This window comes from Schistocerca americana, chromosome 9 (genome assembly GCF_021461395.2).
Source record: "Schistocerca americana isolate TAMUIC-IGC-003095 chromosome 9, iqSchAmer2.1, whole genome shotgun sequence".
Lineage (NCBI taxonomy): Eukaryota > Metazoa > Arthropoda > Insecta > Orthoptera > Acrididae > Schistocerca > Schistocerca americana.
This window is the reverse complement of record NC_060127.1, coordinates 17,124,751-17,139,757: the sequence shown is the minus strand read 5'-3', so window position 1 is coordinate 17,139,757 and position 15,007 is coordinate 17,124,751. Positions and strand designations below refer to the sequence as shown.

The 15,007-nt window shown below is 45.0% G+C and overlaps 1 protein-coding gene across 1 annotated transcript in view; it reads left to right on the top strand.

The window, feature by feature from the left end:
* The window catches only part of LOC124551207, an 83,512-nt gene that overhangs the window by 29,417 nt on the left and 39,088 nt on the right, over positions 1-15,007 (top strand). Inside the window, exon 3 of the mRNA XM_047126198.1 lies at positions 10,321-10,714. Coding sequence (XP_046982154.1) covers positions 10,321-10,714 — 394 coding nt within the window. The remainder of the gene's footprint in view (positions 1-10,320; positions 10,715-15,007) is intronic.

Here is a 15,007-nt window from a genome sequence, read left to right as displayed (position 1 = left end):
TGTGGGTTTTAAGGGAGAGGGTAAGGAGTCATTCCAATCCCGGGAGCGGAAAGTCTTACCTTGGGGGGAAAAAGGGACAGGTATACACTCGCGCGCACATATGCAGACACAAGCAGACTTATGGAAAGGCAAAGAATTTGGACAGAGATGTCATTCGAGGCGGGAGTACAGAGGCAAAGATGTTGTTGAGTGACAGGTGAGGTATGAGCGGCGGCAACTTGAAATTAGCGAAGGTTGAGGCCTGGTGGGTAACGGGAAGAGAGGATATGCTGAAGGGCAAGTTCCCATCTCCGGAGTTCTGACAGGTTGGTGTTAGTGGGAAGTATCCATATAACCCGGATGCCTTGGTGCACGGCCAGCACATCTTGGCACAGTGTTACACCATCCGGGTTATCTGGAGTGTTCCTGAAGCCCTCTGTAGCAATTCTGGACGTGTGGGGTGTCGCATTGTCGCGGTGGAAGGGCCCAATACCGTCGGAATGCATAATGGACGCAGGTGATCAGACAGGATGCTTACGTACGTGTCACCAGTCAGAGTCGTATCTAGACGTATCAGGGGTCCCACATCACTCCAACTGCACACGCCCCACACCATTACAGGGCCTCCACCAGCTTGAACAGCACCCTGCTAACATCCAAGGTCCGTGGGTTCATGAGGTTCTCTCCATACCCGTACACGTCCATCCGCTCGATACAATCTAAAACGAGACTCGTCCGACTAGGCAACACGTTTCCAGTCATCAACAGACCAATGTCGGTGTTGATGGACCCAGACGAGGCGTAAAGCTTTGTGTCGTGCACTCATCAGGGAGTGGGCCTTCGAATCCGAAAGCCCATATCGATGATGTTTGGTTGAGTGGTTCGCACGCTGACACTTGTTGATGGCGCAGCACTGAAATCAGCAGCAGTTTGCGGATGGGTTGTACTTCTGTCGCGTTGAACCATTCTCTTCAGTCGTCTTTGGTCCCGTTCTTGCAGGATCTTTTTCCAGCCTCAGCGATGTCGGAGATTTGATGTTTTCCCGGATTCCTGATATTCGCGGTACACTCGTGAAGTGGTCGTACGGGGAAATCCCCACTTCCCCGCTACCTCGGAGACGCCGTGTCCCATCGCTCGAGTATAACTCCACGTACAAACTCTCTTAAATCTTGGTAACCTGCCATTGTAGCAGCAGCAACCGATCTAACAAGTGTGGCACACACTTGTTGTCCTTATATACGCGTTGCTGATAGCAGTGGCGTATTCTCCATGTTTACATATCTTCTTATTTCAATGAGCATTTCTATACCAGATTCTTTGGCGCTTCAGTGAACTTAAAAAACTGAAGAAGGATAACTAGGTTAGGTTGCTTTCTAGAACGCATAGTCAGGTCGTCCAAACCGTAAAAAAAAAGCGGCGTATTTGCAGCAAGAACTATCGTCAGTTACGTGCATTCGTATTGCGGGACAACGAGACTACGATATTATGCAGGTACAAACATCGTCGTGAGCGAACTAGGTTGCAACAAACCATAATCTCGCAAGACGGTAATAAGGAAGGCGAATTGGCTGTTGCGTTAGTGAAAACTGCGTAAAACGCTCATTATTTGCAACTGTACAGCAGGTACTATTATGTCCAACGTTTCGAGGCTATTCCATGGCCTGGTCTACCCTGGAGGGGCTCAGTTTGGCGTGTGAAATAGTCCTCTTCACAAAGATTGGGCAAGTTGAAGAGTAAAATTGAAATCCCACATGCCCAACCAGACTGGGATGACACGTCAAAACTAACAGTATGTTGGTGTAGAAGCAGCGTACAAGAATGCTGAAGAGTACTTGGATAGAGTGAATAACAAATGAGGAAGCGCTGAATCGAACTGGGGAAATAATAAATTTGTGGCACAACCTGTCTGATTGACAAGACACATCTTGAGTCGTCAAGAAGTTGTCATCTTGGTAGCAGAAGGACCTAAGAGAGGGGAGGGGGGCAGGGGGGGGGGGGCAAAACTGTAGAGAAGGACTGGAGTCTGAACACCGTAACCAGGTTAGAGTGGCTGTAGGATGCGGTAGTTACTTGGAGATGAAGAGGCTTGCACAGGATAGAGTAGTACGGAGAGCTACATCAAACCAGTCTCAGGACTGTATATCACGACAACATAAATGAGTGATCGAAATACGGAGAAAACAGCACCAGTTACCGTACTGAATGACCCGCCATAGATTGCCTATTATTTGATTTGTTTGACGGTTTCGCTCTTCTGATGCATCATCAGATCTGTGGAAATTACTAAGTACAGGCTGTTTCACACTTCCTACTACGGACTTCAGGGGTTGTAGGGGAGACAGTAAATAAACTATTGATAGGGAAGCCAAGTCTAGAAATAAGGTCAACCCTCCTGTTTCACGGTAGGCACAGCTGAGGCACTGAGCTCTACTGGAGCCAATGGCATGGGGAATGTTGCAAGTTTTCGTCCTCAGGTTCTCTTCTACTTGGCGTAGGACATACTATTCAAAGTCCCGATTGCGGCGCTTCTGTGGAGCATTACACTCAACCCTCATATTTGCGAACGCATCAGTTTTTCGGACGAAAATGATATGTGATGTCATAATTACGACAGGGACTGATGGCAGAGCCCTCTCAGTTTGTGGGCGTGCAGTTTGTGAAGCGGCAGGTTTGACAGTAGTGAAATCTTGAGGCTTATTTTATATCCAGGCCACACATTTCCTGATATGGGTACCTTATCAAAACTTTATCTGCTAATCGTACTAAATCCTAGAAGCCTGTTCCAGGTATTGTGAAACACCCCATGCAACAACTTCTTATAGTTGACAGTGAGGACACCCATCAAGAATACACTTATAAATTAAATGTAACTTCACAGTCTCGAGATTAAAAACTAATTCATAGCTTTTAAATGTCAAGACCCGGTGCCAAGCAAAGTGGTAACAAATGACCAGAAAACAGACTGAGCGAATGAATGAAATTTGTTTCGGAATACTGTTCCCCTCAAAAAACAATTACCGAAAAAAATTGAAACCTTCAGTTACATTAACGGGACCAGACACAGGACATTGGATAAAATGGTGAGGAAGGAAACGCTGGTGAAGTTCTACAAAACAATGGCAATGAGACTTGCACAATAACAGCTGGAAATGAACCAAGAATACAAGCTGCGGAAATGAAGCTTTCAAGGGCGGCAGGTGGCTACAGGCTGCCTGATGTAGGCATACAACAACCACACAAGAACTGGGGTTAACAAGTGTGCAAACAGATGAACGAGTATAGAAATAAATGAACGGATCATGTGACAAGGCTGAATGAAAACAGAGTGCTCAGAACAGTACTTAATTAGAGAACAAAAGCAAAAAAAGGTGGGACAAGAAAGAGGTGGAGACATCAGACACAATTAACCATAGGACAAAAGAGGCACTGAGCAAGAGGACGTAATGACCAAAAGCTAAACATTTGAAGAGATATGTGAAACAACAATAGCTTCTTGTTGACGATGGTAACCAACGGAGCTATAAACCTCCAACGTGTTACCACCGCCGACCATGATGGCCGAGCGGTTCTAGGCGCTACAGTCTGGAACCGCGCGACCGCTAAGGTCGCAGGTTCGAATCCTGCTTCTGGCATGGATGTGTGTGATGTCCTTAGGTTAGTTAGGTTTAAGTAGTTCTAAATTCTAGGGGACTGATTACCTCAGAAGTTAAGTCCCGTAGTGCTCAGAGCCATTTGATCCATGTTACCACCGGGACAATTTATGTTGCTATACACTCAACCGAATTTCAGTGATTGTCAGACCCTAATACTACAATTTGTGGAGAGGCACTGGCCAACAACTCAAGTAATATGTGCCCTGTGGCGATGTTCACTGTGCCTTGCAGGCAATGCCAACGTCTGCAAAAACCTTAGTGCCGCCAGTAGTAATCCCTAAGGCGACCCCTAGACGGTCAACAATATTCACAATATTTTCCGGATGCGCAATGATGTTGAGGGGTAAGACTGAGAAATTGGGCAGTAAAACTGAGAATATCAGAAACTTCGGAAATATATTACGCTGCCTGGAGATACTGTGCCGTTTGTGGGTATAATTGACAATATCGTTGACGCAATCTCTCGCGAGCTACACAGATCGAGGAGGTTAGGTTAGGCCAGCTTCTTTGTTGCTGCGTGGAAAATGAGTTCGAAACAAGATGAAAGAGTATTATTATTAGACTTTGAACATTGCTGCTAAGGTTCGGTGACCGTGTCAGAATTATATTAGAACAAATAAGCCCTTGTTTCAACCCATGTGGACTCAGGTACGAGCAGCCCTTAGCCAGCTTATCATATTTACAACTTTTCATGACGTCGCCATTCAGGCTTAGATTTTTTTAGAATGTGACTTGTAAGTACTGCATCTCTTTCCAGTAAGTACACACTTTAGTTTATTAATGCCTTATATACCTATTATGTTTTAGAACAGTTTAATTCTGAAGACGACGCTCATAGCAGCATCGAAACCTGGTAAATTTTGAATTAATATTTATGACCGAGGGCTTATTTGTTCTAATATTATTATTAGAGTCCATCGAAATGTATAAGTCATAGCTGACATAGTTAGATGTTACGGCAGTTCCTATGTATGGGAAGAACCACTTTGAGTACAATATCCAATGTTGGATCATCAACACATAGTAAGTTGTGATAACCGTTTTATCTTTTTCTGTAGTTCAACCTTAATTCTCTTCACAAGTTTTCGTGAGTGATCTTTGGCACTCCTTGAAGCAATATTTCATCCTCTTTTCTGCTGGTAACGATGTAGAGCAGAGTCCGTATCGTCCAGCATTCCAATTGCACAGTATTAATATTGTCAATGTACACTCAGATGATAAAAACCATGTGATACTTCCTAATATGGACTCGGTCCTCCTTTTGCGCTGCGTAGTGTCGTAACAAGATCTAGCACCGACTCAACGAGTCGTTGGAGGCCCAGTGCAAAAATATTGCTGCCTCTAAAGCTGACCACAATGGCGAATGTGTTGCAGGTGCAGGATTTTGTACACGAACTGACCTCTCGATTAACTCCCATAAATGTTCGGTGGTATTCACGTCGGACGACGAAATCATCCACTCCAATTGTCCAGAATGTCATTCAAAGCAGTTACACACAACTGTGGCACAGTGACACGGTATCGTTGCTTGACAAGTAGAAGTCTACGAATAGCTGCAGCCCAGCATAACCATTTCCAGCTAATGGTCGGTTCGGCTGGACCAGAGGATCTGGTTCATTCCATGTAACTAGAGCCCGCACCATTATCGAGGTTCCATCAGCTTGCACAGTGCCTTGTCGACAGGTTGGGTCCATGGCTTCGTGGACTTTGCAGCACACCTGAAACCTATCATCAGCTGTTACCAACTGAAATCGGGAGTTATTTGACCAGGAAAAGGTTTTCCAGTCGTCTAGCGTCCAACCGTTGCGGTCACGATCCTAGGAAAGGGTCTGCAGGCGATGTCGTGCTGTTAGCAAAGGCACTCGCGTAGGTCGTCTGCTGCCACAGTCGATCAACGCCAAATATCGCCGTACTGTCTTAACGGATACGTTCGTCGTGCGCCCCACAGTGATTTCTGCAGTGTTGCTTGTCTGTCACCACTGGCAACTCTACGTAAACGCTGCTGCACTTGGTCGTCAAATGAAGGCCGTCGGCCACTCCGTTGCCCGTGGTGAGAGGTAATACCTGAAATCTGTTACTCCCCGCACAATGTTCGTACTGTGGGTATCGGAATATTGATTTTTCTCAACGATTTCCGAAATGTAATGTCCCAATCCCAAAGAAAGCAGGCGGTGACAGATGTGAAAATTGCCGAACTATCAGTTTAATGAGTCACAGCTGCAAAATACTAACGCGAATTCTGTACAGACGAATGGAAAAACTGGTAGAATCCGACCTCGGGGTAGATCAGTTTGGATTCCGCAGAAATACGGGAACACGTGAGGCAATACTGACCCTACAACTTATCTTAGAAGCTAGATTAAGAAAAGGCAAACCTACGTTTCTAGCATTTGTAGACTTCGAGAAAGCTTTTGACAATGTTGACTGGAATACTCTTTCAAATTCTGAAGGTTGCAGGGGTAAAATACAGGGAGCGAAAGGCTATTTACAATTTGTACAGAAACCAGATGGCAGTTATAAGTGTCGAGGGACATGAAAGGGAAGCAGTGGTTGGGAAGGGAGTGAGACACGGTTGTAGCCTCTCCCCGATGTCGTTCAATTTGTATATTGACCAAGCAGTAAAGGAAACAAAAGAAAAATTCGGAGTACGTATTAAAATCCATGGAGGCGAAATAAAAACTTTAAGGTTCGCCGATGACATTGTAATTCTGTCAGAGACAGCAAAGGACTTGGAAGAGCAGTTGAACGGAATGGACAGTGTCTTGACGGGTGGATATAAGATGAACATCAACAAAAGCAAAACGAGGATAATGGAATGTAGTCGAATTAAGTCGGGTGATGCTGAGGGTATTAGATTAGGAAATGAGACACTTAAAGTAGTAAAGGAGTTTTGCTATTTGGGGAGCAAAGTAACTGATGATGGTCGAAGTAGAGAGGATATAAAATGTAGGCTGGCAATAGCAAGGAAAGCGTTTCTGAAAAAGAGAATTTTGTTAACATCGAGTATAGATTTAAATGTCAGGAAGTCGTTTCTGAAAGTATTTGTATGGAGTGTAGCCATGTATGGAAGTGAAACATGGACGATAAATAGTTTGGACAAGAAGAGAATAGAAGCCTTTGAAATGTGGTGCTACAGAAGAATGCTGAAGATTAGATGGGTAGATCACGTAACTAATGAGGAAGTATTGAATAGGATTGGGGAGAAGAGGAGTTTGTGGCACAACTTGACAAGAAGAAGGGATCGGTTGGTAGGACATGTTCTGAGACATCAAGGGATCACCAATTTAGTATTGGAGGGCAGCGTGGATGGTAAAAATCGTAGAGGGAGACCGAGAGATGAATACACTAAACTGCAGTACCTATTGGGAGATGAAGAAGCTTGCACAGGATAGGGTAGCATGGAGAGCTGCATCAAACCAGTATCAGGACTGAAGACCACCACAACAACAACAACAACAACAACAGTGTCCCATATGTGTACCTCCAGCTAGCATTTCGCGTTCAAATCAGTTAATTGCCATCGTGCGGGCATAATGAGTTCAGCAACCTTTTCACATGAGCTACCAGAGTACGAATGAGAAACGCACCACTGCAACTCCGTTTGGAACATTGCGTATGCGGTACTACCTCCATCTATATATGTGCATATCGCTTTTCCATGACATCTATAAGAATGCGTGATTGTTCTTTCAGACAAGTTCGAATGAACAGACGTCCGTACTCACGTAACTGATGGGCAACGCGTCCACCATCTTCGGTGAGGATGCACAGGTATGTGCGACCCCCTGCGCGAATCTCTGAGTAGCTAGCACAGAGGATATGGACAGGGACTGTGGACGGGTGGCGCTGGGTGGGGCTGTGGGTTGGCCACTGCTGAGATAGTCCGCACAGTAGCGATAACCACTGTGTCCGTCGGCGGATTGGTTAACGCGACTGCGTAGTAAACGGGAGATCCCAGGTTCGAACCCTGGTCCAGCACACATGTTCGCTCGTTCCTGCTGACTCTATGTAATGTCCCAATGCAAATGACATCAATAATCCCTTCCCTTTACTTTGTTTTCTCCCCCCTCCACCTTAAGTATAACCCATGGCTTTTACTTGAGTGTAACTGCAAATATTATTCATCAGTCTCAGGGTAACGTCAATAATATTGTGCAGTACTGGGTGTTTCAAAAACGACTTTACAGCTTTAAAAATTCGTATAAATTTATTGAAAGAAGATACACAGCAGGGTTTAGTGTTGTTTTGTAGGGAAACACATCAAGTTTCTTTTTTCACCTTAACCAAAAGATCTTCTACGTGGCTTCCGTTGGTTAACCTGCACACATGCCACCAGAAGTCAATTTCTTCCCAAACTCGCTGTAGCACTGCAGCTTGCTCTGTGGCAATATGTACAGTTTCAAATACAAACAGTTTCTCCGAAAATAGTCGCATGTGGGCTTTGCAGTTCGCGAGATGCATGCCGGGTCGATTTCGTAGGGCTGTTGACAAATTGTTGTCGCACTCACTCAACAAACTCGTCAGACGTGCTTTTCCCATGCCATACCGATCAGCCGGTTTCTACAAAACATTTATGCCACTCATAAATTGTAGGCCTACTAGGAGGATCTTTAGCGTACTCAAAAAAATGGCTCTGAGCACTATGGGACTCAACTGCTGAGGTCATCAGTCCCCTAGAACTTCGAACTAGGTAAACCTAACTAACCTAAGGACATCACAAACATCCATGCCCGAGGCAGGATTCGAACCTGAGACCGTAGCGGTCTAGCGGTTCCAGACTGCAGCGCCTTTAACCGCACGGCCACTTCGGCCGGCTTTAGCGTACTCAGTACGGAAATTACGCTGAACTGTTGTCGCCGACTTCGATTCTTCAAACCAAAACACGCAGCTAGCACACTAAGGTCCAATGAAGGCAGCCATCTTTAAGGGGGGTAGGACGTCAAACAGGACGACTTGGAGCAGGAGAGACGCCACATGAATCTTTAATTTCCACTGTCTATACTTTTAAAAATAAATTCATAAAACTTTGTCAGAATGACCAGAAAGGATTCAGGATTTACTCTTATAGTGGTGGAAGTTGAAAAATATAAGAAAATAATTCATTTTTTTGACGTTTGTATTTCACCTTTTTTTCACTTACCATTGGCTGCATTTTTGCTATAGGTACACTCTTCTTCATAAGTAAGGGAGATTCTTCGATGAATTTTGCACAACATACAAACCACACTTACAGGTGTACGAGACTCCAGAATTTTCCAAATCTATTAAAAACTGTGGTAAAAATTGAGATAATTAACTATAAAATTTGATGTGATTCTTGAGTTTCTGCCGGAGTATTTGATAATCAAAATATCCACGGGCGTACTGCCGGTCTATAGTGTCCAACGGGCACAATATTTCGGCGATCATACATGTCGCCATCATCAGGTGAACTGACTGACTGAGCTCCTGTGAAAGTGCCGGCACGTCTTTCGAATAAAACTCGTGCACTGGTGGGGAGCGCCAAAGATGACCTCCGTTTGAGGAAGGCCGACGTGTACCAGGTTCCGTGTCAATGTGGCAAGTTGTATATTGGTCAGACGATGCGAACCGTCGAGGATCGATGCCGTGAACACCAGAGGCACACTCGACTGATGTATCCGAGCAAATCGGCGGTCGCTGAACATTGTTTGTCTCAAAATCACACTATGGAGTATGAACGCACGAGGATTCTGGTACAGAGGTCGAGATACTGGGACAGCGTTGTTAGAGAGGCCATAGAAATTCGCACCCAGCGATTGGGTTAGTCAAGAGTAAATCGAGCAAACATATAGTTGTGACGACCACGGTGGACAGAGCCATCACTCGGACGTCATCTCAGACGCCGTCGCAATCTGTTCCACCGCGCGACCGCGGCGCGGGGCGCGGACAGCGGAGGGAGCGCGCCGCGGGCGGAGGGTATTTAAATCGGCTGCCGCCGTGACCGAACCCAGTTCCCTCTGAGCAGCCATAGCGTACGGATCCCCGTGCCGGCACGTTCACAGGAGCTCAGTCCGTCAGTTCACCTGATAATGGCGACATGTATGAACGCCGAAATATATAAAATTTGAGTTTTTTTCTAAACATGAAATTTAAAATATAACATCACACTCATTTTTTCATAAATTAAATAATTTCTAGAGTTTCATACATCTGTAAGTATGGTTTGTATGCTGTGCAAAATGCATCGAAGAATCTCTCTTACTTATGAAGAAACGTGTACCTATAGCAACAAACGCAGCCAATAGAAGTGAAAAAAATGATGAACTTTCACATGTAAAGAAATTTATTTTGTTATTTTTTTTAACTTCCACTGCTATGATTGCGAATCCTTAATCCTTCCTGGTGATGCTGACAAAGTTTTAAGAATTTATTCGTAAAAGCAGAGACAGTGGAAATTAAAATGTCCTGTGGTGTCTCTCTTGCTCCAAGACGGCCCGTTTAACGTCCTACACCCCCCTTAACGCAACTGCCACTAGCGCTCCTTCCGGTGTGATTCGACACTATCCAACTATGTGAGACAAAACTGACACTACACTCACCTCTCTAGGTACTACGAATTAATTTATATGAATTTTCAAAGTTGCGAAGTCCTTCTCGAAACACCCTGTATTTCCGTGCAGTACTATTGGCCGCTCAACGCGTGCAGTGACAGCTGCCCTGCTTGCAGGCGGGCCTCGGGCTGCCCCTGGGCTACGGCAGCGCCTCCTCGGCCTACGCGCCTTCCCTGCTGCGCTCCGGCCTGCTGACCGCCGCCTCCAACCACTCTTACGCCGGCTCGCCGCTGGCGGCGCTGCTGTCGGCCGGCATCCCCGCGGCTCAGTACTCGGCCCAGCACAACTTCACGCTGCCCGTGGCGGCCAACCTGCTGGCGCAGAGCCCCTCCTACTTCCCCGGCGGCGGCCTCTACGCCTCGGCCGCGCCCGCTGCCGCCGACTACCCGCAGAACTTCACCTTCGGCCAGCCCGCCGCCAGCAGCCTCTTCGCGCAGAACTCTGCCGCCTACCCCAGCTTCTACCCGGCGCCGTCGGGCTTCAGGCAGAATTTCAATGCGGGGCTCTTCGGTAAGTTGCCGACCTGACTACTACCACAGTCTAACATAACAGTCGCGACACTCAATGCTGTAAAAGTTTGACAGATGGAGCGACACTAGTGCTCCAAGCGGCAGGTAAGGTGAACGTCAGACGCGTCGTAAGCATAATGTTTGTTTGCATCCGTTTCCTATGTAATTTCCGAATTATGCGAGTTATTTTCTTGCCTCCAATAGTTTGTGTAGTATCAGAAGGTGCGGTGTGCCTACTGTAAGACCTTCGGTACACACACCATCAGATTATTTGACTGGTCGCTCTAACGAAGTAGGCGAGTGTCAGCAATATGTCTCGTGGTCTTATCGTGGCGTGTTTATCTTCTGCCGCTAGGTCAGACGATAGAAATGCCACTTGCATGCTTATAGTAGCAGATTGACGGTGACCATCTTTAAACAGAACTTGATTAATTTTCACACACATTCATTAAAATAATAAAAAGCATAGACATTACGTAACTTGATTCTGGATGCTGCTTACAGTTGACAATCTGAAGCTCCTTTGGTCTTGGTACGTTAATCTTATTCTCACATATCTCTGATACTTGAGAAAGTGTCTATACATCTTTCTTCATGGCTATGTACAGGAATATGATAATCTTCTTGGCTGCAGACTGAAACTTGACTATAGACTGGTACAGACTAATGCAGACTGGTACAGACTGGTGCAGACAAATGCAGACTAAGTAATGGGAGGTCTGTACACTCGTTATAATACCTCACGCGTTCAGGTATCACTGTGCGAGTGTGATCCGCGAGGAGAAAAGGTTCTACGTTAGCAGCAATCTGATTGACTGCGTTACATATTAATACGCGGATCGGCGGAAGCAGAATTTGGTCCGTCTCGAAGGCAGCGCCATCTCGTAGAGTGGAGACGGACGAGCGCTGCGCCTGCGCTGTTGTGCTTAGCGGGGCGCGCTCTAGTGGGAAAGTTGTGTACGCACTGACTACGTGGAACTATGTACACAACAGAAGGCATATACGTTTCTAAAACTGATTCTAAAATATGCGCAAGTATGGACAAAAACCATGAATAGAGTGGCAAGCTTGTGGCAGATTGGTGAAGAAACCCTTGTGACATTCGACAGAATTGCAGCTTACCACATTGATATCAAAAGAATATAAACACACAGATTCACATGTAAGAAGCATGTACCTCTGCATGCAGTACCGATCGACAGCTCGTTTATTGTTCTGTAGGCCTACTGTGTTTGTCATTGTCGCCTGTTGCCACAAGTACGACCTTCATCTTTATACTATTCTAAGTGAGACAAGCAACTGCCAAATAGTGGGAGAAATATGCTGAAAACATTATAATGAGCTGATTACATTACATTTCACGAGAAACCAAATATTTGAATAATTTTCAAGCAATCTGTCTGTAGGCGCTTTCCTTGTCCCGTAATAGTTTCGCTCGAAGTCTAGCGATCTGCACATTCTGACACTTCACACGCTTTTGTAAGACACGAAAAGCTGCACTTAATCTAACCACTCCATCGTAAGAGCAGGTCTGTGTTGATGATACACACGAATCTGGCACTGGTACATGGAGAGTTGAACTGGCTGCTTCTGTGTCATAGGACTGTTTTACAGCTTTAGATTGACTGTCGAATCTTTGTGGCAGTTTCCTCTTCATCGTCAGTTGAGGTGGCTTATTTGGGATGTACTGCATTCCAAACGAGTTTGTTATTGTCTGCGTTCACGAACTGGTTTTGTTCGAAATGTAGCGAACAAACCCTAATAGTATTATACAGGTAAACTGGGTCTTCCTTCATAAGGTCTTCTCGTCTGCTATTAACTACCCATTTTCTGCTCCTAAAACTAAACATTCATCATTTAAACACATATAGTTTGTATCCTCACGATACAGTTAGTAACATGATGGTATATACCTGTCAGGATGCTTAGGAAACCTAAAAAGAAAGACAGTTGTGGTGTCTTCTTCCTGTTGTTGTTGCAATTTATTGCGCTACAGACGCTCCCGATAGTAAAAACCATTGTATTAATCAAAATAAACAATCACTATTCGCTTTCACGATCGCGCCGAACTCACAGTTCAACCTACGGCCACTTGGGGCGCTTCTGGCGCTGTAGGCAACAAAATCGAGGCAAAGTGTCGCGACTATTATGTTAGACTGTGCTACTACCTCGACACGACACCTATCGAAAGCCTGGCGCTGCCAACTAACTATTTGCTGTCGATTACTAGTGTAAGACACGTATCCAACTTGAGCTGTCCCGTTGTGCTGTAACAGGTTTGATCACCAAGAATGAACTGAACGCCAGGGGACGATATCTTTGCTACAAACGATTATTTCCGCTCTTCTGGTAGGATAATACTTTTTTTGGGTCACCAGTCTTCTGACTGGTTTGATGCGGCCCACCACGAATTTCTCTCCTGCGCCAACCGCTTCATCTCAGAGCAGCACTTGCAACCTACGTCCTCAATTATTTGCCGGATGTATTCCAATCTCTCTCTACAGTTTTTGCCCTCTACCGCTCCCTCCAGTACCATGGAAATCATTCCCTCATGTCTTAACAGATGCCTTATCATCCCGTCCCTTTTCCCTGTCAGTGTTTTCCACACATTCCTCTCCGATTCTGCACAGAACCTCCTCATTCCTTACCGTACCAGTCCACCTAAGTTTCAACATTCGTCTGTAGCACTACATCTCAAGTGCTTCGATTCTCTTCTGTTCCGGCTTTCCTACAGTCCATGTTTCACCGTGCTGCACACGTACATTCTCAGAAATTTCTGTCTCAATTTAAGGCCTATGTTTGATGCCAGTAGACTTCTCTTGGCCAGGAATGCTTTTTTCGCCATTACTAGTCTGCTTTTGAAGTCCTCCTTGCTCCGTCCGTCATTAGTTATTTTCCAGCCTGGGTAACAGATTTCCTTAACTTCATCTACTTCGTGACCATCAATCCTGTTCTGATTTCTGCTACCTATTACTTCGTCTTTTTTCGATTTACTCTCAGTCCATATTCAGCACTCACTCGATTGTTCATTCCATTCAGCAGATCGTGTAATTCTCCTTCGCTTTTACTCAGGTTAGCAATGTCACCAGTGAATCGTATCATTGATATCCTTTCACCTTGAATTTTAATTGCACTCCTGAACCTTTCTTTTATTTCAATCATCGCTTTTTCCGTGTACAGATTGAACAGTAGGGGCGAAAGTCTACATCCGTGTCTCACACCCTTTTTAATGTCCGCCTGCTTACGTGGGTAGTAACGTGCTCGGCTCCCATGCAATCGGTCCCAGGTTCTGCTCTCGACCGGGTTGGAGATTTTCTCCGCTCGGGGACTGGGTGTTGTGTTGTCCCGCTCAACGATGCCACACGTTCATTTCCATTTTACCCTTTCTAATCCGATCACTTCGTTCTTGATTGTCCGTTCTTATAATTCGCTCTTGGCTCTTGTACATATTGTATATTATCCGTCTCTCCCTATAGCTTACTTTTCTCAGAATTTCTAACATCTTGCACCATTTTACATAATCTAACGCTTTTTACAGGTCGACAAACCCTATGAACAGGTCTTGATTTTTCTTTAGTCTTGCTTCCATTATCAACCGCAACGTCAGAATTGCCTTTCTCGTGCCTTTACCTTTCCTAAAGCCAAACTGATCGTCGTCTAGCACATCCTCAGTTTTGTTTTCCATTCTTCTGTATATTATTCTTGTCAGCAACTTGGATGCATGAGCTCTTAAGCTGATTGTGCGACAATTCTCGCACTTGTCAGCTCTTGAAGTCTTCTGAATCGTGTGGGTGATGGTTTTCCGAAAATCAGATGTTATGTCACCAGACTCGTACATTGTACAGACCAATGTGAATAGTCGTTATATTGCCATAATACATAGCGTGACGAAAAACGTGAAGCAGCGAATGGTGAGCGGCAAATGGAATGGAAGTTCATGGACTTGATGTTATTTCAGTGATTACAAGATCGAGTCAGATATAGAGGATTTATAAGTTAGTCATGCAAAAGTAACCTTCAACTTTGAAAAAGGTAGATAACTGACACAAATGTTTGATACAGCCCTGAACGCAGTGTAGTAACTAATATATAAACTGTATAAAATGCATGTTTGACTATCAGCTGTTTTTATTTTAAACCCAAATATCAACCGATTTTAGCCTTGGACCACCTTCACGGATAGGGGTTAAAATGGTTTAAGCCAACACATTACATTTTTCATTACTTAAATACTGTGTGGAGCATGTCATGAATATCAACATAGGACACAAGACTTTTAGAAGCAAACATACTA